At 43.3% G+C, this 27,564-nt stretch overlaps 2 protein-coding genes across 2 annotated transcripts; one reads left to right on the top strand and one right to left on the bottom strand.

The window, feature by feature from the left end:
* Positions 1 to 2,078: 2,078 nt before the first annotated feature.
* Gpx2 (glutathione peroxidase 2) lies at positions 2,079 to 5,062 on the top strand. The gene is made up of 2 exons (XM_051196037.1): positions 2,079 to 2,300; positions 4,683 to 5,062. The coding sequence occupies exons 1-2, from the start codon at positions 2,079 to 2,081 to the stop codon at positions 5,031 to 5,033; spliced, it is 573 nt and encodes a 190-aa protein (XP_051051994.1). The 3' UTR covers positions 5,034 to 5,062.
* Positions 5,063 to 13,799: 8,737 nt separating this feature from the next.
* On the bottom strand, positions 13,800 to 26,664 carry Churc1 (churchill domain containing 1). Its single transcript, XM_051196038.1, has 4 exons — positions 26,518 to 26,664; positions 21,713 to 21,848; positions 19,566 to 19,636; positions 13,800 to 13,964 (listed from the first exon to the last, which is right to left on the bottom strand). Exons 1-4 carry the CDS (start codon positions 26,554 to 26,556, stop codon positions 13,872 to 13,874), a joined length of 339 nt encoding a protein of 112 aa, XP_051051995.1. The 5' UTR covers positions 26,557 to 26,664; the 3' UTR covers positions 13,800 to 13,871.
* Positions 26,665 to 27,564: the final 900 nt, after the last annotated feature.

Genomic DNA, 27,564 nt, shown 5'->3' with positions numbered 1-27,564 from the left:
CCACCCACCTAGGCTTTTCTGCCTACTAAGACTTGGAACAATTGCTGTTACAAAAAGCCATAGGGGAGACTCTTTAGTGTGTACCCAAAGTTAGAACTTCTGGAAAGGGGCAGTGTGTATACCTGGACCCAGTATTTTAGGAATATCTCACCAGTGTTACTCAACTGTGAAAAGTGAGCATCCAGTAGACCAGTGAGGGCTCTAGATTTTCTTGGAGAAAATGAAGTATGAACCCATTCCTCACTCAAGACTCATGACATGCTTGAAGAGGGCCCTCAAAGGGAAGCAAACAAAAGGCATCTCTCTCTTTGGAAGCCCAGGCTGCTGGAGAAAGCTCTAGACGACAGAGAGAAACCTGGAAAGTTACTATCAAGTTCTCATTTTCGTCATTGCCAAGTCCTTCTGACTGCATAGCTTGGTAGGGACACCTGCTGGCTATATCCAAGGACTTTGTGCAGTTCCAGAAGAAGACCTAACTTCCTGCCACCATCCCTGGCATCACAAGACTTTATTTCCACTTGGCTAATGGAAACTTGTTTTTAGGGGACTGTCAGCTGAGACTATGATTCCTACACTTTGTTTGTTTGAGACAGGGTTTCCCTGTGGCTTTGGGGGCTGTCCTGGAAATCGCTCTTGTAGACCAGGCTGAACTCACAAAGATGTACCTGCCTCTGCCTTCCGAGTGCTGGGATTAAAGGTGTGCACCACCACCCGGCTGATTCCCACACTCTTAAACACTTGTAGAACAAGCACGAGGCAAAACTAATGAGAACTCCTGGCAAGTAATTTATTTGTCTCTCAACAAATCAGATTGTGAAGACTAGTTGCTCCCAATGGATAGGTAATTATGAAAATACCCTCTGGAGGCTGGGTGGTGGTGCATGTGTTTAATCCCAGCACTTGGGAAGCAGAGGCAGGAAGATCTCTGTGATTTCGTGGCCAGTCTGGTCTACAGAGCAAGTTCCAGGACAGCCGGGGATGGTATACAGAAACCCTGATTGTTAGTTGTACTGGAGGAGAAATCAAGTGGCCAATGCTTGAATAATTGAGTGGCTGCAATAAGGGTCTTTTCAGCTGCTAGAGTGAGCCCAGATGACAGCAGCCAAAGACATCTGCCATACACTAGTGGCTGGCTTTGAGACATCACGGTAACCTAATTGGGACCATAGCTGTTTTGCCTTCCTCCTGTGAGGAAATCATCACACACAGATGCCTTAGTCTTGAAAATCTCAGAGACTGAACCTTTGCTTGAAAGGGAGATAGGTTCAATCCGTCTACTCAGAATTTACCATCCATCCTGAGCCTCCTCCAGATCACTATGCCGGCGGTACTGCTCCATCCATCCTCATGACTGCTGGAATGGAGGTGGGGGGTTCTAATGTAGGGCATGGTACAGTGTGGGCACAGAGACCTCAGTGTTCTCCAGGACAGGAACCCCACTCACTGAAAGGCTTTCTAAAACAAGCACAACTTCATCCCTTCTGACTGATGCAAACTGAGGCATTAGAAGTCCTTGCTTCTAGGGAATGACACACTCTCCTCCCAAGGGTCCCTGATTCTGCTTTAGACAGCACAGAGACATAAAAAGTAGTATACCATCTTTCCATCATCATCTGAGTCAAGTGGACATCAGCCCCAATTCAGACCCCTCAGAGACTGATGCTCAATAAATGTGTTTTACCAATGTCTGTGCCAGGTAAAAACAACTTGCTAGGGCAAACAGGAGTCAATCTTGCATGCTCCCTCCCTTTTTTTCCTCCCCATTTGACCTTTAAGTCTCTGGTTTCCAGCAAGGAGTGAATTATTCACATCCGCTCATAGATATCAAATTGGCCCTTTCCAAGCTGCCAGTGGGGTGGGACAGAAGGTGGCTTTGTTCAGAGACTGTAAATAGGCAGGGCCACAGCCTTGTTCAAACAGAATGCAGGTGGGTGCCCGTTTTCACTAAATCATCCTAGAAATGCTCAAGGGCATCTGGTGAAATCCTTTCTTGTCTTTCCTGGCTCCTCCTTCCTCCCCGCCCATTCAACCGACTTAAGTGGGCCCCCACACCTGGGCAGGACTCACTTTGACTCACCATGGCTTACATCGCCAAGTCGTTCTATGATCTCAGTGCCATCAGCTTGGATGGGGAGAAGATAGATTTTAACACATTCCGAGGCAGGGCAGTGCTGATTGAGAATGTCGCATCACTCTGAGGAACAACTACCAGAGACTTCAACCAGCTCAATGAACTGCAATGTCGCTTTCCCAGGCGCCTGGTGGTTCTCGGCTTCCCTTGCAACCAATTTGGACATCAGGTGAGGAGTCCCTGGGGTTTTTCCCAAGTTGACTGATGGAGCTTGAGGGAGATAAAGATGGGGGTGTGTGTGTGAATTGTGTCTGGAATTGAATGGCATGCTTGATCAGTCTAGGTCTAGGTGAGTGTGAAATACCACAGGGAGTAGATATGCTCTGAGATGAAATACAGAGAGTGTAACTTTTTTTTATTGCCTTTCCAGAATATCCTATGAAGGTTGCTACCAGGTCTCTCCATTGTGTCTTTGCTGGGTGATTCATTAATTATTTGTTGAGTGAATAAGTGGAGAAAATAGAAGGTTAAGATTCAAACTAAGCTGGCATGGTAGAGCATTCCTGTAATCCTAGGAAGGCAGTGGGAGATGGAGGCACAGGACTGATGTGGGTTTGAGGCTAAATGGGGCTACACAGCAAAGCCTCATCTCAAAAAGCAGCCTGCTAATACTGCTCAGTTGGTAGAGTACTTGCCTAGCATATAAAAAACTGTGGGTTTGATCCCCAGCATTGCATAAACCGGCTGGGAAGGCTTTTATAACCCCAGCACTTGGGAAATGGAGGCAGGAAGATAAGAAATTAAAGGTGATCCTCTGACTATGGCTAGTTCGAAGCCAGCCTGGCCTGGAGAAGTTGTCTCAGACAAACAAACAACTGGGATTAAGCTGATGAGTTCTTGGGAGCCTTTAGTTCCTGCAGCCATAGTTCTACACTTTAATGGCTCTGATGTCTGTCCTTGAAGGATGCACCTAGTTTTCTGTTTGAATCTCCTCATCTGGTGACTTAATATAAGTTGACTTAGCTCATAGGTTTATTGTGATGCTCATGGAATAGACACCTGGAAGTAACTAGAAAGATGTAAGGTAGTATGGGAATATAAACCATTTGATTATCTGAATTAAAGGCTTGTTTTTTTATCAGCAGATTGGAAAGGGGACATGGGAGAAGAGAAAGGTCTGTGGCACGTGTATGCCTGCCCTGGACATCACATGCACCTGTCTGTCTCTGAGTGATGGGTCGAGTTGTTACAGAACTTCAGCCCATACATCTCCAGCCTTTTAGGGATTCTGTTTCTCCTTAGGATTTAACTGTATGAAGGAAACAGGTGTTCCTAAGTGGACTGTCTAATAGAGTCCCCTCAGTTCAACTCACAGTGGCAGGAAGTTACGTAAGGAAGGACTGGCAGAGATAGACACAGGAAGGATGACTGTGATAAACCAGAGGCTCAGCTTCATTCTGCTCATGGGTCCTTCCCTCTCCAGTCTCTTCGACTTTGCCTGAAAGGGCAGGGCCTCACCACATCCCTGGAGGTGCCTCTGACCTTACACCTCACTGTGGCTGGCTGGCTGCTGGAAGGAGTCATTGGCAGTGAAGAGATAAGAAGTCTAGTGGAGATCAGCTGGGGCTCAGAGATGGCAGGATGGCCTGGACCGACTGTGCTAGTAGTTCTAGTAGACCAGAGGCAGGCACAGAGGGAGCGGGAGCTAGTTGGCTCTTAGCCTGGAGAGGACGGGTGAGAAATACAGGTTCTCACTGGCATTTGGGATGGGGCAGGACAATGGTGGTATGGGGAAGGAAAAATGGAATACAGTGAATGAAGAGGAAGTTCAAGGGTCCTGTAGACAGCCGTTTAGAAATAAAAGGAGTAATTACATACCCAGTCATTGTCCTAAGTACTTAACTGCTTAACAACCTCCCCAACCCCATTCTAGAGCAGTCACCGGCTACCCTGTTGGTTACTAAGTGGTTCCATTTAGAGTGCATTCACCGTTGTCACTAACTTCCTTTGCCTCAGTGAAACTCCCTTGGAAGGGGTCTTTTCTTCATCAAAGTGTCCTCCTGTTTGCATTTTAGATCTAGGACAAGGAAGGAGGAAAGCTGGCAGGAGTAACTGTCACTCACCTGGGTCTTGCTTTCACCCTTGACTCGTGAGCTGCTCAGGTCACAGGCAAAGGATGCACTCGACATACACAGAAGCAGAAGGGAGCTGAACCAGGGCAGAGGAAAGGAAAAATGGTAGTAGGAAGAGCATGCATGCATGAGTGTGTGCGTGCGTGCGTAGACCTCCCACGTGGTGGGAGAAGAGAACCAAATTCTGCAGGTTGTTCTCTGACCTCTACTTGTGCAACACAGCACTCATGATATGTGTACACACACACACTATAAAATAAAGGTAAAATACAAAAAGCCCAAAAACAAAAAAACTCAACAACACAATGCCTGGGAGAGAGTAAGGCAAGGCAAGGCAAGTGGAGAAGAAACACACATACAAGGAACACATGCTTGCACACACAAAGGAAGGAAGGGAGGAAGAGTTGGAGAAGGAAAGATTTGCACTGGAGAATCCTTGGTTTCCTCTTCATTTTCCCTCCGATCTTTGTCTTCTCCAGGAGAACTGTCAGAACGAGGAAATCCTGAACAGCCTCAAGTATGTCCGCCCTGGAGGTGGGTACCAACCCACCTTCAGTCTTACGCAAAAGTGTGAGGTCAACGGGCAGAACCAGCATCCTGTCTTTGCCTACCTGAAAGACAAGCTGCCCTATCCTTATGATGACCCGTTCTCCCTCATGACCGATCCCAAGCTCATCATCTGGAGTCCCGTGCGCCGCTCAGATGTGTCCTGGAACTTTGAGAAGTTCCTCATAGGGCCAGAGGGGGAGCCATTCCGTCGCTACAGCCGCACCTTCCAAACCATCAACATCGAGCCTGACATCAAACGTCTCCTCAAAGTTGCCATCTAGATGTAAGCTGCTTGGCCTAGGAATCCCCAAGTATTCTTCCTCGGGACTCAGTGTACCCTTGGGAGACACCGGGGGACTGAAAGGTCCCCTTCGCTGGAGCACCGTGCCTTCCCTGCCTGATTCCTTTGGCTCTTAAGGAACCACTTGGGGCTCTAAGTCTGGGATAGGCTCTAGGCTTTCACAGAATGACGGCACCTTCCTAAACCCAAATGGGGGATGTCTGAGAAGTTGTGAAGTGCCCAGGGACAGCCTGCTATAGAGTCCAATAAAGGGCAGGTGTGGAAATGCCTGGGTCTTTGTATCTTCCTTCCTAAAAATTCCACGCATCTTATTTCACTCTGTGTATGTGTGGAGGGCAGGGGACAACTTTGGCGGATTGTTTCTCTCCTTCTACCTTGGGCTCCAGGGATGGAACTCGGGTCCCTGGGCTTGTGCCTTCTTTCTTGAGAGAGGTGGAGGGGTGTAAGGGCTGGTGCAGTGGAGGGGCTGGAAACACACTAAGGTTTGGGAGAGGGGGCTCTGATCAAAGGGGCACCCCAATTACTACTGTCTGCACTAGGTGGCAGTCAAGGTGTGCAGTAACCGTTAGAGTTGTAGTAAATGTGAATTTATCATGTCATGGCTCTCACAGAACCGAGCAAAAAGAGGAAGTAATAAAACGGGATAAAGAGAAGAAAAAGACAGCAGGCCCTTTGGCTGAGTGCACTGGATGTTAGCCTACAAATCAGGAAGACATCTCATCACTGTGGGTTCTAGAATGATTAAACATTAACTGGGTATACAAAGTGCAGTTACCAGGAACACAAAAGGCACATTGTCCTCTTCTTGACCACTTTGTTAAATTTAAATTTCCTAAAATTAAATTGTGTGTGTGCATATTCACACGCATGCATATGCATACACACACACACACGTATGTGCTGTGGCGTGTGGAGGTCAGACACATCTTGCAGTCTCCCTCTACCAGGTGGGTCCAGGAATTGAAATCAGATCATGAGGCTTATAAACACACAAGTTCATGTTCTGCCTTTGTTCTTCTCAAGCTTGTACACTCACAAATCCAGGCACAAGGCAAACAAATAGGAGCATGGATGAATTCTTGAGTTAATGTCTTCCATGAAGGTGGGGGAAGAAGAGGACAGAGGCATGATTGCATTTACTTCCTCCATGAGTATGGGGACACAGACACAGACACACACACACACCTTAGAGCAGTGCTTCTCAAACTGTGGGTTGTGACCCCTAGGTTGAATGACCCTTTCCCAGGGATTGCAAATCAGATATCCTGCATATCAGACATGTACATTAAGATCCATAACAGTAGGCTGGTAGTGATGGCACATGCCTTTAATCCCAGCACTCAGGAGGCAGAGGCAGGTGAATTTCTGAGTTCAGGGCCAATCTTATCTACAAGGTGAGTTCCAGGACAGGCTCCAAAGCTACACAGAGAAACCCTGCCTGGGGGAAAAAAAAGAGATTCATAACAGTAGCAAATTTAGTAATAAAGTAGCAATGAAAATAATTTATGGGTGGGGTCACCATAGCATGAAGAACTGAATTTAAGGGTTGCAGCAGTAGGAAGGTTGAGAACCACTGCCGTAGAGATTGAGTTTATAATATGCCCACGTGATTGGCACTCACTGTGAGGACAGGTGTGTCAAATGGCTTTGTCAGGACACTCAGGTTCCTGGTCTGGTGCAAGCACATTCAAAAAGGACCACCACCACCAGACACAGGGTCTGTCATGCTCTGGAGAAGGTTCCTTCCTCTTATGTTTTCCCCTTTGGCCACTAGATGGAACCACTCTGTCTTAAAGCTTAAAGGAATGGTTCTCCAAATCAGACACCCTGCTAAAGAATGCCAGTGCCGCTGCTGGTCTCCCTTTCATCCGCTCCTCCTAATCAATCCCAAGCACTTAACTCATCTGAGGAGCAGGTGTGGGGCTGAGGCAAATGATGCTGTCGCTGACAGTGCTTCATGTCAAAGGGGTAACCTGAGTGTTAGAGTGGGAATTCCCAGGCATCCTTCTGAGAGACCTCCTGTCAAAGCCAGGCTGCCCTCAGCTTGACTCTGGAAAATTCAGCCCCTTGGACTGCTTATCTTAAAGCCAGCAGCTGGGGTGTACATTCTTTTGCAGAAGGGCCATGCTAATTTTAGAGAAGTAACGACTGAGACAAATTCTTTCCCTGATGAAATGGGATAAGGCATGCGTGCAGGATACTACTATGGATGTTTTTCATCATCTTGATGGTACCCATTGCATCTCCAACAGACAGTTATCCTGGATGCCTGGCTAGCCCGGAGGTTGGCATTATGCCACTGGCAATTTAGGGTGCAATATGCCACACAGCGTGTTGCATCTCTTCTAGGTGGCTCAAACTAAATGAGTAATTTAGGGATTCTAGAAGAATTGGAATTTTAGTATAAATAATTTTACACAGAGTCAGGAGGGGCAAAAAAAAAAAAATGGTAGGAAGTGGGTTCTTACTTAGGCAGAGGTAATGCTGTTTGCTTCAGGCAGGATCTGACCAGCTTTTCTCAGAAGGGGACAGAGAGGCAGGATGACCTTCCATGATGTTATTGTTAAAGTCAAAGTAAGGGTTGTTTTCCTTCTTACCTTATCTCATTTGCCCATGATGTCCTCAGAAGTGGCAGCTTAAGGCCATCAGCAGGTAAGATAAAGACATAATGGAATCACCCTACTTTCCTGAATAAACAAAATCTTTTAATCAAAAATTTCAGAGGACACTCAGGAGTAGGAGTCTCATTAATAGGCTCTGGCGGAAGTGCTGAGGTAATGTTGCTTGATATAGAGGAATGCCGGGCTTGCTTCCAAGCGCTCTCCACTGAGGAGCTCAGGAGTGACTTTTGGGGACCAAGATATACAGACTGAAATGGGTGGCTATGACTTACACTGTTTATAACTGTGTCCCACAGCTACATCTTTTTAAATGTTTTTCTTTCAATTTTATGTGCATTCCTGTTTTGCCATGGGTTACACAGTTGTGAGCTGCCATGTGGGTGCTGAGAACTGAACCTGGGTCCTCCTGAAGAACAGTCAGGGCTCTTAAAACACTCAGCCATCTCTCCAACCCCCCACAGCTTATATTAACAAACACTGAGCCAAACTCTAGAACTTTCTGATAAACATCATTAGCCACTATAATCAAAATATCAGTAACTGAAATTAACTATGTTCACATACTGCATCAAGAACTTTTTTGTTTGTTTGTTTGGTTTTTGGAGACAGGGTTTTTCTGTATTGTTTTGGAGTCTGTCCTGGAACTAGCTCTGTAGACCAGGTGGCCTCGAACTCACAGAGATCCACCTGCCTCTGTCTCCCAAGTACTGGGATTAATGCATGTGCCACCAATGCCTGGCCACATCAAGAACTTTATATGCATTTTTCACATGGACTCCAAAGGAATTCTCTCTCTGGAGAGAGAGGGTAGTAGGATGTATTAGCTGTACTACAACCTTTAGGCCATTCTAATAAATCCCTTTCTTTCTTTCTATAGACTCATCCTGTAAGCTTGGTCATCCAGAAGGACCCAAAGGCCTTTTGAAGACACAGTTACAGCACAAATTGCATCGCAGCAGCCGGGAGAGCTGAGCCAGCGTTCCCCAGAAAGTGGAATATACTTTAAATCCAATATATAGTACTGTTGCTCCCATAGCCAGGATCCACAGGCCCAAGAATCAAGGGGTGGGAAGGGGAATAGTTTCACTCACTATCACCCCTAGTGACCCACTTGAAAAATTTTTTACTTTCTGTTCCTTCAACCTTAAGGTCTAGTGGCCTAGAATTTTGGTTCCAGAGAGGGGAGTACTCCTGCCAGGAGCCACAACATTCCATTGAATTGGAAGCTCACATTTCCCCCAAGTCACTTGGAGCTTCTGATACCCTTAAGCCAACAGGCTAAGAAAGGAGGGTTGTGACTGATTCAGATTACCAAGGGCGAAATTGAATTGCTTCTCTACAATGGAGGTAAGAAAGATTATGTCTGGAATGCAGGAGATCCTTTAGGGTAGTGGTTCTCAACCTGTGGGTTGCAACCCCTTTGGAGTTACATAGAAGAAGTCCTACATATCAGATATTTACATTACAATTCATAACAGTAGCAAAATTACAGTTATGAAGTAGCAACGAATTGCTTTTATGATTGGGGTCACCACAACATGAGGAACTGCATTAAAGGGCTGCAGCATCAGGAAGGTTAAGAACCCTGCTTTAGGGAGTCTCTTGATGCTACCATGTCCTGGGATTAAAATCAATGGGAAACTCTAACAACATAATCCAGGCATGATGACAAAGGGCACAGACCCTTCAGAAATGGGTCACTCCTCCAGAAAAAGAGTCAAGATTGGCTGAGGTGAAGGAAATACAAAATGGTATCTTAGGGTTTCTATTGCTGTGAAGAGACACTATGAACACAGCAACTCTTATGAAGAAAAACATTTAATAGAGGTGGCGGCTTACAGTTTCAGAGATTCAGTCCATTATAATCAGGGCAGGACAGGGCCGCAGGCAGGCAGACGTGGTGCTGGTTATATCTTGATCAAAAGGCAACAGGAAAGTGGACTCAGACACTAGGTGTTATCTTGAGCATAGGAAACCTCAAAGCCCACCCCCAGTGACACACTTCCTCCAACAAAGCCACGCCTAATAGTGCCACTCCCTGAGTTATGGGGACGTTACATCAAACCACCACAAGTGGGTAGTAGAGGAAGACAGTTACAAATACCAGCTAAGGTCATGTGACCAGTGGCAGAAATGAGGAGTATAATTGACATTAGTGTTTGTCATAGTTTGTTAGAATTCATTTATACAGATATTTTTGTTTTCTTTAGGTGCACACACACACACACACACACACACACACACACACACACACACACACTGTTCTGCTCCTCTGGAGAACCCTAATATACTGGGTAAGACAGCTACTGAGGATAAAGAGTTGGAAGCTGAAGTCTTCAACATAGTGAGGTCCTGGTCAAAAGGGGTGAGATTCTGAAAATAACTGTAAAAGCCGGAGGACCAGGAAGTTTGCTAACAGTGTATCTCCCAGAAATGTCAAATGTCAGCAAAGATAGACCCATGAACTCTCATCAACATGGCTGCCTAAACAGGGACACCATCAATAGAGATGCGAACACAGGAGGAGGAGACAAAGAATTATAGGCAACTAACAAATGCTGAGAGTGGGAGAAGCCATCTTTCCCAGAGGGCCCCAACTGGCTATTCAGAAGCAAGTGGTCAGCCCTGAAATCATATACATGCAAGTAACAATATACAGACTGAACTGGCTGTGTATCTGTATTTAGGAGTATGGATACACACACACACACACACACACACACACACACACACACACACACACACACACACACACACATAAAACAAATAGGAAAAAAGGCATGAATTTGAGAGCAAAGGGAGGGGCAAATGTGAGGGGGTCAAAGAAAGAAAATTATGTAATTATATTTTAATTTAAAAAGTTTCATGACATCCATTTTTTTTTTAAAGGCCAACTATGGAGGCTGAGGGATTGCCCAAGAGCATTTGCTGCTCTTCCAGTGGGCCCAAGTTTGGTTCCCAGTACCCACATCCATCAGGCAACCTATTGGTTATTCTGACCTCCTTGGGCACACACATACATGAGGCAAATCGACACACACAAACATTAAAAATTAAATATTTAAAATTAAAAAATTGCTGGTCAGTGATGCACACCATTAGTATCAGCACTAGGGGAGAGGCAAAGGCTGGAGGGTATCTGTGACTGTGAAGCAAACCAGAACTATATAGTAAGTCCAGGCCAGCCAGGGCTCCAAAATGAGATCCTGTCTCCACACACACAAACACACAAACTACACAACTCAAGTCAGACAGAATTCCAGCACAGAGAAGTGGGCACAAAGTCCTACCCCTAGCTAAGAAGCTATTTGCAATTGATAGCTGTTGGGAAAGGGAAAAATCACTTGTCTTCAAAGGAGTGCCACTGGGTATACCAAGCACACTCCAGGGAAGGCCCCGTGACCAGCAGTTGGCTAATACAATCTGACCCCAAGGTTATTCTGTAGTTGTTTTGTTTTCTTCAGAGGAAGAACAGGAAGTTGGGTGGGTAGGGAGGTGAGGGGAATGTCAATAAACTGTATGAAATTTTCAAAAAGTAAATAAAAACACAAAACACATTAAAAATAAAAAGCCAATCGGGTAGATTCCTGATTGATCATCATGAGGTGAGGAAAGAGAAATTTGCCAGGACAGCTGATGTTCTAATAGTAAAGACTAATGATGAATTTGTCTGGCTTTCCTTTATTTGAACGGAAAAAAGAGAGACCAGCAGAACTGGTTCTAAGACATCTTTATTCCATTAGACCCCCAGAAGAATTCCCCAAGACAATAGACTGGCTGAGTAATGGTGAAATAGACAGGATCTTGTGTTTTGAAATTTTCTAAGCTTTATCCAAAACAGGTGGATAACTGTGCAACACTCTGTGACAGATGAGGTGTCTTCGGCATATAGCATCACACTCTTCAGCTTCCAATGCCTATGCAGAAGTATCAGACTCCAAGAGGGACCACTGAGAGGCTGTGATCGCTCACTGCTGCTATTTACAGAAAGGAAGCAGTTCTCTGCCTTCTGGATTCATTTCACCAAATGGTTTCTTCAGCAGGTCAGATATAGATTTGTAGTAAAATGGAAGGCATTTTCCAGGAATAAACCAGCGGACCCTTCTGGAGCAGCTGACTTAACTTTCTGAATAACAAACCTCTGTCTGGCATGCCTAGGTCCTGCAGAGGGCTGTCACTGACACCCTCAGCTGACCTCTTCCTAACCCAGCAAAGCTTTACACCTCATGTTTACCCAGCACCTGCTGGGAGGAGGTGGTAGCCCAGTGACTTTGAGCTGCTGATTGCATCCAGATTCTTCCTGGCTAAAACTGGACTTTCAAGAGCACCACTCTCACAGCAGTATATATAAGTGTGTTCAAGGCTGTGACACCGAGCAGCACTCCCCGCTACGATTATTACTGTTAAAGTATAAAAAGTAGTATCTACTCACTTTTTGTATGTCTTAGGGGGGAACCCTTAGATACACCGAGAAAACAAGTTTTTTTTTTTAATTTTTTTTTTTTTTAAATTAGAGTTTTGCTTACATGTATGTATGCCTGTGTGAGGATGCCAGATCCCCTGGAACTGGAGTTACAGACGGTTGTGAGCTGCCATGTAGGTATTGAACTCAGGTCCTTTGGAAGAGCAGCCAGGGCTCTTAATCAATGAACCATCTTTCCAGCCTCAACAATTTCATTTCTAATACCTGTTCTCTTTAAGTCTGGATGTTAGACTAAAAACTGAAGGCACACCATTGTATCTAGAACTTTATAGGCTTTCTGAAGTATTTTACATTCATTAGTTCATTTGGGTCTCCTAGCAACACTGCAAAAGGAGTACAGTATTACATTCTGTTAGCCCAGTTTTACAGAAACAGGATACTTAAGTCCAGAGTACTGCTCTGGTTAGTAGCTATCTGCTTCCAAAGGAGTGTGGCCTAAATCAAGCCAGTGTTATGACCACCAAGATAGTGCACTTCAATTATGCACATAACACACACATTCTACGATCCCTTTGGAGTAAATGAATCAATCCTATAAGCTTACACTACATCCTTCACTCCCCTGTCTCTGGTTTCTCCCATGTGTCCTTCCTCTGGGATAGGGTTCCATTTAGGTCACATTACATTCAGTTACCAAGCCTCCTTAGCCTTCTACTTTCTCAGATTTTCCTTGTTTTTGAAGGCCTCAGTAGTTTCGAAAGACAGTATCTGTTAGTCTGTAGAATTGAACTTGACTGTTGTTCTTATGATTACATAGGTTATGGCTCTCTGGGAAGAAAGCCACAGAGTGTTCCCGACATCAAGGTGGCTTACCGATGGCAGTATTAACCTTGATAGGCTGAGCCAGTGTTAGGGCTCTTTTCCTTAAAGTCATTCCCGTCATCTGTCATTCCTCTCCCTCGTTCTATGTCTCTCTCTCTCTCTCTCTCTTTTTTTTTTTTTGAGACAGGGTTTCTTTGTGTAGCCCTGGCTGCTCTGGAACTAGCTGTATAGACCAGGCTTGCCTCAAACTCATGGAGATCCATCTGCTTCTCCCTCCTGAGTGTTGGGATTAAAGGTGTGAGCCGCCACTACCTGGGCAATGCTCCTCTTTGGAAGGAACTCACACACACACAGCCCACACTGACAAAATAGGACCATGGGAAATCCACACCCCTTCCTTCTTTTTCTCCCTCCTTTATTTATTTATCCACCCATCTACCCAATCATTGCTATCAGCATGGACCCGTGAGTATTTTATACTCTGGGCTATAATCCAATACCAATTCATTTATTTTCAAATTATTATTGCTGTGTTGTTCACTGGGAGTTCTTATCTGGCCATCCCTTAATCACTGTGGTTTTATTTTTTATTTGTTTGGTTTTGTTTTTAGTTCAAAATACCCTAAGTTCACCATATAGAATCCCTGCCCCACACTCCATCATTTACTTTTGCAAGGATTCCTGGATTCCTTTGAAAGTGCATAGGTTCTAGTGTTTTCTAGCTGAATAACTGTTGACAAAGATGTTTCATTCTGGTTGCTCTAATGTGTCCAAGGGACCTTAGAAGAGGAGCTCAACTCTAGGAAACAACAATTCCCCAAACTGCTTTTTCTTCCAAGTGGATAAGTCTAAGCCGGAAAAAACAAAAAATACACTTCCATTATTAGATAAACCATTAGGCTTGCTATATTGTAAACCAAGCCAACAAATCTACAACAGAACCGCTGGATGCTTAGAATAACAGAGTCATCTGTCGGGGGTCATCGGGGAGAATACTGATAGTGTCTTCAGCTTTGCCACACAATAGACACAGCATGGTGTACTCCTAGAACAAGACAAAGTGCAAAATTACCTCAAGGGACAGGGAGAAAGATGCTCTATAAACCATTGCTCAAGAAAGTTTTCCTACCAATTGTCACTGTTAACCCTGCTGCACAGCAGATTAATGCCTCAACACCTATTAGCAATGCTCTACATTTATTCCGCATACTCCTGGAGCCTATGTTTATGCTATCTCTTGTGTATCATGCACATAAGAACGACATTCAAAGTACATGGCTGTTTCTTAGACTAAGAAAGCATATACATATTTTTTCTAGTGCTTCTATTTAAACTAACAAAGATGCCTGGGCTGGGGCTGCATGTAGCTCAACTGGTAAAGAACTTGCCGACCACACACAAAGCCCTGGTTTCAGTCTCTAGCACAAACTGGGCATGGTGGCGTACAACTGTATCCCAGCACTCAGAAGGTGGAGGCAGGAGGATCAGGAGTTCAAAACCAGCCTGGACTCCATGAGCCCTTGTCTCAAAAAGGTAAAGGGCATTTACTTAACCTTGGTGACCCGAGTCAGTAGAAAAACAGTCTCCCAAGTGTTGTTCTCTGACTCTATACATGTTCCATAGCAAACATACACAACATACACAACACATACAGTAGTTGAATAAATGAATCTCTTTTTTTGAGACAGGGTTTCTTTGTTTAGCCCTGGCTGTCCTAGAACTCACTTTATAGACCAGGCTGGCCTCTAACTCACAGAAATCTACCTGTCTCTGCCTCCCTAGTCCTGGGATTAAAGGTGTGTACCACCACTGATTAGCTAAAATTAACCTCTTTTAAAAATGACTAAATAAAATAAATAACGAAGCAGAATGGGTGTGGTTTCTATGGACAAAGTCTTATTCTTAGGGCCAATACCTTTCCAGGGTTATGCAACAGGAGGGGGGAAAAAGAGACAAAATACTCAAGCTGAAAAAGCTATCTATCAGCCCTAGGAAATAAAAAATATTAAATTCACTAGCATGCCACCCCTCATATTTAAACAGTTATTTGCCCAAGATTTCATCTACTTAAGTATCTAAGTTTTTATTAAGTTGTATGTGCCTTGTGCTTAATAAATGTCTAGACTAGTGACAGAAGGAATTTTATTTTAAGCAAAATTCCTTAGGGCAATTTCCTTTAAACTTTTTATTTAAAACATTTTTGTTTTGTTTAGGAAAACAAGTATCTATGTTGAATCTACTAATGCCTCCACACCAGATGGTGCTGTCTGGAATAGATCAGTCAAACAGTTTTCTTGGTCTGGACAGTCACTAGAGAGGACTGAGGAGCTAAACAATGACAAGGCACAAAGTCCTCAAAGGAGACAGTGCCTTTCCAATTCAACTGGCAAGTCCAACAGACAGCAGACAGCCCGTTTTTGAAGACTGTTTTTTAATTAATCAGTTGGCCAACTGATTGTCTGTGCTGGAGGTTAACCCAGAGCTTTGTGTATACTAGGCAGGCACCCTTCCACTGAGCTACCTCTCTGCACTCCTGATTTTAAAGCCTCCTCTATTCACCCAGGAGACATACATACAGGCTAACACTTAAAGAACAGAAACTACTCATGAGCATAAAGTATAATAAAAATCTACCCTCTACAAGGTATCTCTTGTAGTCAACAGGTCTACTGCCTGAACCCACCAGACATCACTATTGAGAAGGCAAGCTCTCACTGGAAATGAAGACAAAATGTGATGGAGAACACTTCGAATCCCACACTTGGGAAACTGAGGCTGGAAGATCAGCCTGAGTTACATAGTCCTTGTCTCAACATAGGGGCAGTGTGTGTGTGTGTGTGTGTGTGTGTGTGTGTGTGTGTGGTGTGAAGCTACACACATGGCTGAGATTTGGTGAGAACAAGTCTCAGCTGGTGGAGTGCTTTCCTTGCAAGCATGAGGACTAGGGTTTAATCCTCAGTATGGCCCAAAACACTAAACAGCAACAAAATAAAAATGTGTGTAAGAGAGAGAGCTGAAGTTTCCACTAACCTAACCTCTGTCCAGTCTTTAGTGGATGCTTCAATGCAATGTGCTGTGTGCAGTGGTCAGTCAAGAACAAAGGAAAGAAGACATCCTGACCTTTACAAAACTAACACCCTTGACTTGAAAAAAAAAAAAAAAAAAAAAAAAAAAAGCTGATACAATGCATGATATAACCTGGTAAGATTATTAAATCAGTGAGACTGCTTATAGTTGTAACCTTTGATTTTTGGGCAGCTAGGAATTCAAATGTCATTGTAAGTCAATGATTTGGAATTCCACAGTAGCTCCCCTTAGGAGTGGAGTATGTTATATATGTGGCAGTCAGATGCACAAGTCTTTTAAATTTGTATTGTACAAAGGTTGTAGAATCTAACCACATCTTCCAGTGCTTCTGTGGGAAAGTTTGCCTAGATTCTAAGCTGAGATGCTAGGGACACAGCTCTCCATGAGATCAGGACATTTTTCACCAGCCTGGCTAAGTGGGGGTATTTATGGGTCCCAGACATTCAAAGGAAGGTTCAAAGGGCTAAGGGATAGCCATCGGTGGGAGGGTGGAGCAGACAGAATCTCCCGGCTGCACTGCCAGGGCCTTTGCTCCCTCAGAGGCCCTACCCAACGACATCTTCTGGTCCCATCCTCTTTCCCGGCCCACGAGGAACAGAAGGCCGTCTCCCACCCCTACCCACCCCACTTTACCCACATATTCCCTGAGGTAAGCACACCATCCAGTTAAGGCTTTTGTCAGATTTCAAAGATTACACTCATGTGTAATATATTTCTATTGTACTCTGTACTTCTCCCCCCACCCCACCTACCCAGTCTTGCCATTAGAAAACAGGAAAGACATGAGAGAAAGAAGCAAAGAAGCAATTAAGATACTTTAAGACACAGGAAAAAAAAAAAAAAAAAAAAAAAAAAAAAAACAGTCAAGCACTACAGACTTCAAGAGAAGAAACACTTAAGGGGATCATGGTTAACGAACCCAGATCTGGAAAAGACATTAAGAGGGTTACAAGCAGGCAACAGCACAGGACTCAGGCTGCAGAAAGCCTGTGGGAGAGGAGTTCTAACCAAACGAAAATGATGGGCATCTTACAGAGAGTTAAGAGGAATGGGGAAATAGGAGAATTGGCTAAAGAGATGGCACAGCGGTGGCACAGGCCCCTAACCGTAGCAGGAGACTCTCCAGTGCTATACAATGAGACACTCTCAAAAAAGGGAAAACAAAACAAAAAAACTATTTAAGAAAAACAGCAAAGAAAGAGATGCTTCCAGAATGGGTCACAGAAGTAGCTGAGTGAAACAAGTAAGTTTAAATTATTTTTAACAAAGTAAGAAGAACTAAGTATGTTAAATACAGTTTTTAAAGTTTTTGCTTGTTTGGTTGTTTTTTGAGACAGGGTTTCTCTGTGTAGCCGTGGCTGTCCTGGAACTCACTCTGTAGACCAGGTTGTCCTGGAACTCCCAGAGGTCTGCCTGTCTCTGCCTCCCAAGCATTAGAATTAAAGGCATGCGCCACCATCGTTAACATTTTTTTTTAAATTATGTGTACTTGTGTGTGTGCTGAAGATTAATACACGTAAGAGCAGTACTCACAGAGGCCAAAAGAGGGTATCTGGATTGCCTTAATATAAAATTTTCAGCCTAGAAAATATTCTGGAGACAGTACCGTGTGACCCCTCAGCATTCAAGAGGAGAAAGGATAATCCTCCAACATTAGAACAATACTTCATATGGGGTATTATGGAAGAGCTGAGGGGAATGAGAGGGAGAAGCTGGGCCAGCTACAACCTTGCGGTAAGGAGCCTGGACACTGAGTTGTATCAATGATGGCTGTGAAAGACCAACAAAGTAGTATAAAGAATACTTTTTTAAGTATTTTTAAGTATGGCTGACTATAGGATGTGGGTTTGGCAAGAGCAGGTGTTGGTAAAGTAAGACTAGAGGTAGAGGCCAGAGCAAGATTTTGTTTTCAGGAGCACTGATGACCTAGGCATTGTGACCACAAGCCATCTTCCTTTTTCCTTTTCTTGTTTCTACTCAGAGTTAATTTTGGGGGCTGGTTGAAGGTGGCTACATACAGTCATAAAGGAAAACGAGCTGGGCTTTAGTCTCATGCCAGCTCTTTAAACAGCTCTCTCAGGACATAAACGGGCAATCACAATATCCACTCAGGGTTTCAGAGACCTCGTGTGCACTTACGGATGAGAACTGTAAACAACCACTTCCTCTCATAAAGACAGAGCCAGGGGTTTTAAGCCCATGAAATGCTCACCCTTCTTTGGCCACGATTATTTCCTGAGACCTTGGTTTTGCTGTAAGTTACACACATCACATAAATATTTCAAGGCATGAATTTTGGATATTAAAGATGTTGAGATTAGGCCAGGCTTCGGTGGCACACATCTTTAATCCCAGCGCTTGGGAGGCAGAGGCAGGCGGATCTCTGTGAGTTTGAGGCCAGCCTGGTCTACAGAGCTAGTTCCAGGACAGGCTCCAAAGCTACACAGAGAAACCCTGACTGGAAAAACAAACAAAACAACAACAACAAAAAGATGTTTAGATTAATCAAAATATTTCAGACCAGACCCTCACATACATGACCATACATCTTCCTCCTTCTATTTAAACATATGAACAAGGGACTAGAGCCTAGAGACGGCTCAGCAGTTAAAGGCACTCGCTGTTCCCACTGCTCTTGCAGAAGACCTGGGTTCGGTTTCTAACACCCACGTGCCAGCTCAGCTATGTGTGACTTCAGTTCCAGGAGATTTAGTGCTCTCTTCTGGCCTCTGTGGGTACCAGGCACACATATATACATGCAGGTAAAACACTCATACACATAATAAAAGTAAAATTTAGGGATGGCAGAGTTGGTGCAATGATTAAAAGTACTGGCTGCTCTTCCAGAGGCCCTGGATCCAATTCCCAACACCCATGTGGCAGCTCACAGCTGTAACTCCTGTTCCGGGGAATAACTCCTGTTCCGGGGGATAACTCCCTCTTCTGGCCTCTGTGGGCACTGCATAAATATGGTACATAGACATGAAGGCAAAACACCCACACACATAAAAGTAAAAGCAAAATCTCAAAAAAAAAAAAAAAGTGAAAATTTAAAAATACAAGTGAAGGTGGCTAAAGAGGTTGGTTTTTCAGCTCCCAGCACCCACACGGTGGCTCACAACCATCTGTTACTCCAGTTCCAGGGAATCTGGAGCCTTCTAGTGTTTGTGGACAGCAAGAGCGCGTGTGTGCACACACGCACGCGCGCACGCGCGCGCACACATACACACACACACACACACACACACACACAGAGGCAAACACGCATACACATAAAAATAAATACTTTCAATCTTTTTTAAAGAAAGAACCCATAATGGGTCAATTAAATAAAATGGCAGGACTGAAATATCACTTGTAAAGCACACATTTTGATTTGTGATTCCTGTGAGGATGCAGACGCAATCACATTTAAAGTTTCCCAGCTTACACAAGTAAAGATAATGCTGGTCTCCTTTAATAACTGTTAGTAGTTCATTACAAAAATTGTGTGTAGATGCTCGAGGGTACCTTTAGTCTTTGTCCCTCCCACCTTAATAATAGCCATTTATACCTTTACCTGAAATTCATCCATGATACTGAATGTATACTCATGTCTGGCTACTACATGATGACAATTCTTGCACAAATCTGCCAAAACAATGACACACAATGAAGTCTGGGGCATTTTCTTAAATCAATGAAATTTTTATTTTTAGCACATAATGTTTAAAGGAATCTCAACTCCAACACATTTAACACAGCAAGAAACTCATTAGAATACTGACCTTAAAAACATTCAGATTCTACCACAACATTACCTAATTGGATCTGAGCAGGAAGGCTCAATGTGTGTATAGTAATTCCCACTGAAAGTTACCTACAGAAATCAACACACAGATTCTTAGATGCTATTTAGTTCCTTTTGCTGTACTAGGAATTGAACTTAGAGCAGGTACTCTACCACTGACCTACATTCCCAGCCTTCATGTCACTTTTTTGTTCTGTTTGTTTTTGTTTTTTTCTAGACAGGGTTTCTCTGTGTAGCCATGGCTATCTTGGAACCTGCTCTGCAGATCAGGCTGGCCTCTAACTCAGAAATCCACCTGCCTCTGCTTCCAAACTCTTGGCACCCAGCTCTTGGCACTTTTTGGGTTGAGGTTTTACTAAGTTGCCCAGGCAGCCTTTGACCTTTCAGCCTCTTGAGTAACTGGGATCAAGCTGGCAAGATTGAGTAAAGGTGTTTGCCACCAAGTAGCTGGGATCAAAGGCCTGTGCTAGCAATCTAGCATCCTGTTTTTTTGTTTGTTTGTTTGTTTTTGTTTTGTTTTTTTTAAAGTGTGGGCATATGTGGGTATGTAAATGCTGTTATTCTCGGGGAAAGACAGTGAATGTGCAGCTATAAAGCCAAGTGGACAGTAAAGTGAATTTGATGGTAACAAAATAATCTACTAGAAACAATGTAACAATAGTTAGTGTGTGCCAGATACTCTGTGTGCCAGATGTCCTTCCATATATATGTTTCAATTACTGGCTGATGAATAAAAATAGAAGCAGGGAGAGAGGCAGGACTAGGAGGAGGAGAAAGGAGGAAGTGTAGGCAGAACAGTCGCCATTTAGTTGAGGAAGAAATAAGAAGTACTGACATTCTCTGGTAAGATAAGACCACAAGGAAATACTTAGATTAATAGTAATTGGTTAATAATTAAGACAGAGCTATCTAATAAGAAGCCCTAGCCACCAGCCAAAGTTTTAATAATTAATATAGTGTCTGGGTGTTCCTTTTGGGAATAGACAGTTGCAGAACTGGGCAGGAAATCCCGTAACACTGTTTTTTGGTTTTTTTTGTTTTGTTTTGTTTTTTTTTAAGTTTTATGTATTTATCCTGGATATAGTATTCTGCCTGCATATACACCTGTAGGCCAGAAGAGGGCACCAGATTTCATTATAAATGGTTAAGCCACCATGTGGGTGCTGGGACTTGAACTCAGGATCTCTGGAAGAGCAGCCAGTGCTCTTAACCGCTGAGCCATCTCTCTAGCCTGTGCCAGGTACTCTTTAAACACTTCTTTTTAGCTATTTATGTACTCTCTAATTCTATAAGACATATTATTATCACTTTGTCAGGAAACAAAGGCAGCTGTGATTAAGTAAACATAACTACAGAGACAGGAGGTTTGGAGCCAATTCTTAACCTAAGAATGTGGCCCCAGAACCCTGGCTGTTACCCACTGTGCCCTGTTCCCTCTAACAAAATACAACTTAAAGGAGACACAGAATTCAAAGGCAAGCAAAACCAAACAATAGGCTCTGCGTGTATCTCATTTAAGGTGATATAAAGTCTTTACAACTGGCTGGGTGTGGCTGCACACGTCTATAATCTCGGTGCTGAAGATGCAGGGACAGGAAGATCACAAATTTAGGCTAGCCTGAGCTACATGGCAAGTAAGACCTGACTCTTAAGAAACCAAAAGAAGCCTATGAAAAATAACTTCTAAAACAATTCTGCGCCTGAATCTCCCACTTGAGTTAGCTGCAGGAGTTATTTAGTGTGGAGGAGATACTGGGTAGAAGAGGTCCTAAGTGGATTTTCCTCTCAGGAACAAACAGGTAACTTTGTGCTGTAACACAACACTGAACGTGCCTTCGGAACACCTGTATGGCCAACCAACTTCTGAAAGCTGATACCTGCTAATGGATTTGCATTTCAAAACAAACTCTACTTACGATCATAGGTAACTATTTCTTCTCCATCTTCCTCTTTCAGGGATCTGTTTGTGATCAGCATAAAATCTAGCTTATTGCACACCGCACAGCCTGTGAAGTTCAGTAAGAATGATCCATTTTCCAGACAGGTGTTCCCCTAAAGCATGAGATAGGAATTTTCTTACACTTTGCAATCTTTGGCGAGACTGATTAATAGACTTAAAATCTCTCCATGCAGAAGACACAGCAGGAACATACCTGCTTGAAGTACATTTGTAAGTAACCAGCTTTCCCGAAGAATTACTCCTTATTAATATACGTGAAGTACCTGTTAAGATCATAAATCTTTAAGGACTACGGTATGTTTACAAGAGAGATGTGGGGGGGGGGGGGGATGTGGCTCAGTGTGAGAGCATTTGCCCAGCATGCAACAGGCCTTAGATGCAATCCTTGTACACAGAGCAAACAATCATAAAGGAGAACTAAGTCCAAATACTTAGAAATAACAAGGAAAAACAACATTCAATATGAAAAAGAAACTAGAAAATTTTAGAAGTACATTTAAAGGACCAATCATATAACTAGAATTAAGAGCTAGGTGGTGGTGGTGCATGCCTTTAGTCCCAGCACTTGGGAGGCAGAGGCAGGCAGAGTTCTGTGAGTTCAAGGCCAGCCTGGTTTACAGAATGAGTTCCAGGACAATCAGGGCTACATAGAGAAACTCTGTCTCAATCCTCCCATCTCCCAAAGACCAAAAAACAAAAAAAAAAAAAAAAAAAAAAACCCTACGCATACACAACTGTTCAGTGACTATATATCTAACCCAGAAATTATTGAAATTCCATTTAATTCTGTTAAAACAATTTGAGTATTTAAACTCGGATAGCTGTTTCAAATGAAACATATAAACATGTAACTTTTAATTTATACATCACTAATTCAGAGGGTTTTGTATCCGATTCAATTAGTAGTCCATTTCTGCAGTGTCACCGCATCACTACAGAGTGTGAAGTTAAAGGGAAAGACATGAAACACAAGTTCCACTCACACTGTGATGAAAATATTTTGTTTCAATTTTAAAAAATGAAATACAGTTTTAGTTCCAACTGTTTTACAAAATGCTTTTCTGGAAAAAAAATGTTTCATAATTGAATTTTTAAAGAGTTGGGCTTGGGGGCAGTGTGATAGCTCCTCAGGTAAAAGCTGTTGCAATGCAAGCCTGATGACCTGAATTCCATCCCTGAAACCCAAGGTGGACAACAAGGGACTCCTGACATTTGTCCTCTGACCTCTATACACACACACACACACACACACACACACACACACACAAACACACACACCCCACAGCAAGTGCACACCCACACCCAAAATAACAATGACTTCTAAAATGTGGGTTCAGGAAAATGGTGGTCTGTTTTCACGTGAATTCAGGCTTGAATTCCAGTTCTTAGTGGAGCATCACAGGCCGGTAGGCTAGAGCCTGCCGGGAATCTAGTTCTTTGTGTTCTAGTCTTTGAAAGACACCCACCCAAAGATAAATAATTAAGTATTATTTATTGTATACTTCGGAGCTTCCTAACAAAGCCAGCCTGATCTACATAGTGAGTTTTAGGACAACCAGGGCTCTGTAGAGGGACTGTCTTAAAAAAAATAATAAAATAATATAAAAAGGGGAGGGGCTAACAGCTACTGTCTATATTATTTTTATTTTATATTTTCTGAGACAGGGTTTCTCTGTGTAGCTCTGGTTGCCCTGGAACTCTATCTGTAGACCAGGCTGGCCTCAAATTCAGAGATCCACACACCTCTGCCTCTCAGGTTCTGGGATTAATGGCACATGCCATCGCCACCTGGCTTCTACTTGTATTTTTTAAGTCTTATTCTTTAAAATATGCTATGGTGCATACCCACACATATACATGTCATGAAAAACAATAAAAATAAATCCTTTAAAATGCCTGCTAAAAAGAACATGACTTCTTTGGGAGAATCCCTGATTTTGGAAAAAGAATTCCCATCTAAGAATGGGAATTAACCCGTTCTAAATGGTCACCTCACTTCTTCTGACCAAAGCTGCCCTGAATTCCTTTTAGAGTTCTCCATCCCATGTCTGAACATTCATGGGAAACTGTCTTAACATCTACCCACTAGTTACTTCTAAATATGACTTCAAATTCCAAAGAAACATTTAATTCTTTCTTATGACAGCCCTTTAACTATTTAAAACAGAGTAAAAGTAGAAGAATGCTTCAGAATGGCACTTTTTAGGCTTTCCAGAAACTTCTCTGCCCTTCACTTATTTTGACAGTCTATTTTTGACATCTCTGTATTGATTTTGGGGGTGCACACCTGTGCCACGTGTGCAGGTCAGATGACTGGCAGGAGTTGGTTCTCTCCTTCCACCTTAAGAGTCCTGGGGATGGAACCCGAGTCGTCAGGCCTGGCAGGCAGCTAAGCCATCTTGCCAGCCTGGTGCATCTCCCTTTGAATCTGTACTTTCATTTTACCCTGAATGAAGTTATCTTGCTACTTCCAGGGGGATAGTGGGGTGGGGAGGAGAAAAGAATAAACCAATAGTCTCTCTTTTAAAGATTAAAAAAAAATTTTTTTAAATTATTTGTGTCCTTTGTCTGTTTGTGGGGGGGTGTGTGCATGGTAAATACAGGTGTCTGTGGAGGCCGGAAGAGGGTATTTGATACTCCCTCCACATACACATACACACACACCGGGAACCAGAGTTACAGGCTGCTGTGAGCCGATAACCTGAGTGGAGGGAACTGAACTTGGATTCTCTGCTGCAGCATTATACGCTCTTGACTTCTGAGCCAGCTCTCCAGCCCCTAACTAGCTCTGTTAATAAGCTCCACAGGGACCTCTCCCTCACAGTCCCCAGTGTGCAGTGTTCATCATTAAGACTCATAAAACCTCTTTCTAGATATTAAAGCATAAACTAAAACACAATATAGAAAGAAACATACAGAATAACAAATAATTACAAGCAAACTGAAGAGCCACCAGGCAAGTCAAAAAACACTTCTTACATTCCAGAAGCTTCTCCCTCATTCTTTTTGTTTAAAATTTTGTCTTTGTTTTATATACACAAATGCCTGCCAGGTAGTCATGGAAGCCAGAAGAGGAAGTTGGATCCCCTGGCACTGGAGTTATAGGCAGCTGGTAGCTGCCATGTGGGTGCTGGGAGCTGAATCCAGGTCCTTCTCAATAGCATCGGTCACTGAGCATTCCCTCTGGTCCTTATACAGACACTCTTGAGCATCCTCTGTTCAGCAGCCATTCATACATTGACTTTATAGTAGTTTCTTCCTTTCCAACCAGGAAAATTCCTACTGCATTTTAGCTGGCCTGATTTAAAACTGCACTTTATTTGTTCCTTATCAACACCATCACATCGCTGCATCTAATTCCAGTGTTTTCACTGTCCTAATTCTGTCCTCAACCTCAGCATCACTGACACTGGGACACACAGCCTCCATGTCATGACTCTGCTTTCACGATATGCCCTTTATGAATATGAGTTTTGCTCTACCCTACTTGCAAACATTCTTATAAACTTCCCCAGATGTACATTCATTTTTCTAGAATAAGCACTTCTGTGTCATTTCAGTGTATATTTGAATTTGATAATGACTGCTAATTCTTTATAAACCAAAGTGGTTGTACCATATGAAAATTCTTGTTATATAACAATCTCAAGACTTATAAATCTAATATATCATATATAAACAATATATACAATACATATATGTATTATATATGTATACATATAATACATATATACCATATGTACATATATACACACACATATATATATATATATATATATATATATATATAGTTTGTTTTTAGAGACAGGGTTTCTCTGGTAGATCCACACACCTCTGCCTCCTGAGCAGTGGGATTAAAGTGTCTGCTGATGAACCATAATATAAACATCTGTTTTCCGATGGTCTTAGGTGACCCCTGTCGAGACCCAAAGTCGAGAATCACTGCTCTACAACCTAGCCAAACAGTTTGCCTATGCACATCTATGTGCAGTAAGTAATTCCAAAAAGAATAAAAAAAGTCAAGTCTGGGAGGAACAAAGAATTAAGGGCTGGGGGTACAGATCTGTCGGTAGAGTGCTTGCCTGGCAGGTATGGGCTGTGGGTTCAGTACCGAGAAGGAGAAAGGAAAAGACAAAGGGACAGGACGGGAGCTTCTCAGCCTAGCCTTGGCTCTCACACTTGGGTAAGTGGCAGTGCCTCTCTGGGCACCTGTTCTATAATCTGCCAACGTGCGTTAGAACAAGAGGCTGGTAGGTGTATGCGGCTCAGCTGGTGGAAAGCTGGCCTAGCATGCACCAAGCCCTGGGGTTCTGTTCCTAACATCACATAAATTGGGCCCAGTGGTGCACGCCTGCGATGCCATCGTTCAAGAGCTGGAGACAAGAGGATCAGACGTTAAACACCGTCCTCGGCTACATGAGACCTGTCTCAAAAAGTGGGTTCTAACATGGCCGCAGGGGTTCATTCAGAGCCAGAATTAGATAAAAAGAATTCCATCAAATCGAGCTGGAGGATGAAGCCGGGATGGCCGTGAGGGGTTGAGGGGCTGCTGTCAACCCGGGAGGGATAGCCACTGGTGAGGTTTCCCAGTTGTCCCTAGAAACCAGGGAGAACCGGAAGAACCGCTGATGTCAGCCATCGGGGAAGCGGCCACGGAGACCGAGGGTCACTGGGATGACAGGACTGCAGAGGGGGCCTGGCTAGTCTGGGAATGTAGGCGGAGGACCAAGCCAGGGAGGCTCTCCGCGCCCTCTTGCTCACCCGATTGGGGTACTCCTTCTTCACACAGTCCCCACACATCGCCACACCGTTTACGGAGACCGTCCCCACAGCGATTCCCGGAAGACGGAACCTCGCGAGAGCTGAGGCTTCTGTCGCCGCATGCGCCCTAACTACTCCGCCTGACCGCCCCCCCCAGTCTCCGCCCATAGCAACGGTTATTAGGCGGGGCGCACTTTCTTGAACTCTGATTTTAAAAACAGCAACAAAACAAACAAAAAACCGAATCGCAGTAGTACAAGGGATTGCTTTTCCTTGTTTCCATTTACTCCAGATTAAAAAATCTTGAAATAATCTTGAAAGAATTGTTTAAATACATTTTGTGCTATATTAAGAGACAAGCGATCAGACCCTAGAAAGGAAATAAACAGGTTTTGTGAAGAGATTTATAGCGCTGCTAAAATATTTAAATTAGTTGTTTATCTTTCACCTGATACAAAAATCAATTCAAAACGGATCAGAGTCCTTTATCTAAATATGGAAACACTGAGACATCCAGAGGGAAACATAAGAGATACCTTTCAAGATACTGGGTTGGGCAAGAAATTTTTGAATAGGACACTAACTAAGCCAAACTAACAGGAACAGTATAAACAGACTAGACTTCATGAAAAAAGCTTCTGTTTAGCAAAGGACACAATCATCAGAGCAAACAGTCCATGAAGTGGGAGAAAATCTTTACCAGCCACACTTCAGACAAGGGATTGACATCCAGAATTTACAAGAATTGCAGAAATTAAATACTAAAGAAATAAAATTGCCAGTCAATAAATGGGCAAGTGAATTGAATAAGACACTTTTCAGATTAAGAAACAGAAATGGCCAATAACTATTTTTAAGTGTTCAATAACATCAGCCATCAGAGAAATGCGAATTAAAACTACTTTGAGGGCAGCCATTGTGGAAGTCAGTTTGGAGAGTTCTCAAAAAAAAAAAAAAAAAAAAATTCAGACTAGAACTATTAAATGACCCTGCTGTTTCACTCCTGGGCATTTACCCTGAGAACTCCATGCCCCAACATAGGGATAT

Source organism: Phodopus roborovskii, unplaced genomic scaffold (assembly GCF_943737965.1).
Source record: "Phodopus roborovskii unplaced genomic scaffold, PHOROB, whole genome shotgun sequence".
NCBI lineage: Eukaryota > Metazoa > Chordata > Mammalia > Rodentia > Cricetidae > Phodopus > Phodopus roborovskii.
Note: the sequence above shows the minus strand (reverse complement) of the source record. Positions and strands in the feature narration are given on the sequence as shown.

Coding starts and splice junctions, on each gene's coding strand:
- Churc1 (XM_051196038.1), bottom strand. CDS start 26,556: ATGTGTGGGGACTGTGTGAAGAAGGAGTACCCCAATCGG. Junction 19,637..21,712: donor AGAAATAGTTACCTATGATC/GTAAGTAGAGTT, acceptor TTGTTTTGGCAG/ATTTGTGCAAGAATTGTCAT. Junction 13,965..19,565: donor GTATCATGGATGAATTTCAG/GTAAAGGTATAA, acceptor GTCTTGTTCTAG/GAGTACACCATGCTGTGTCT.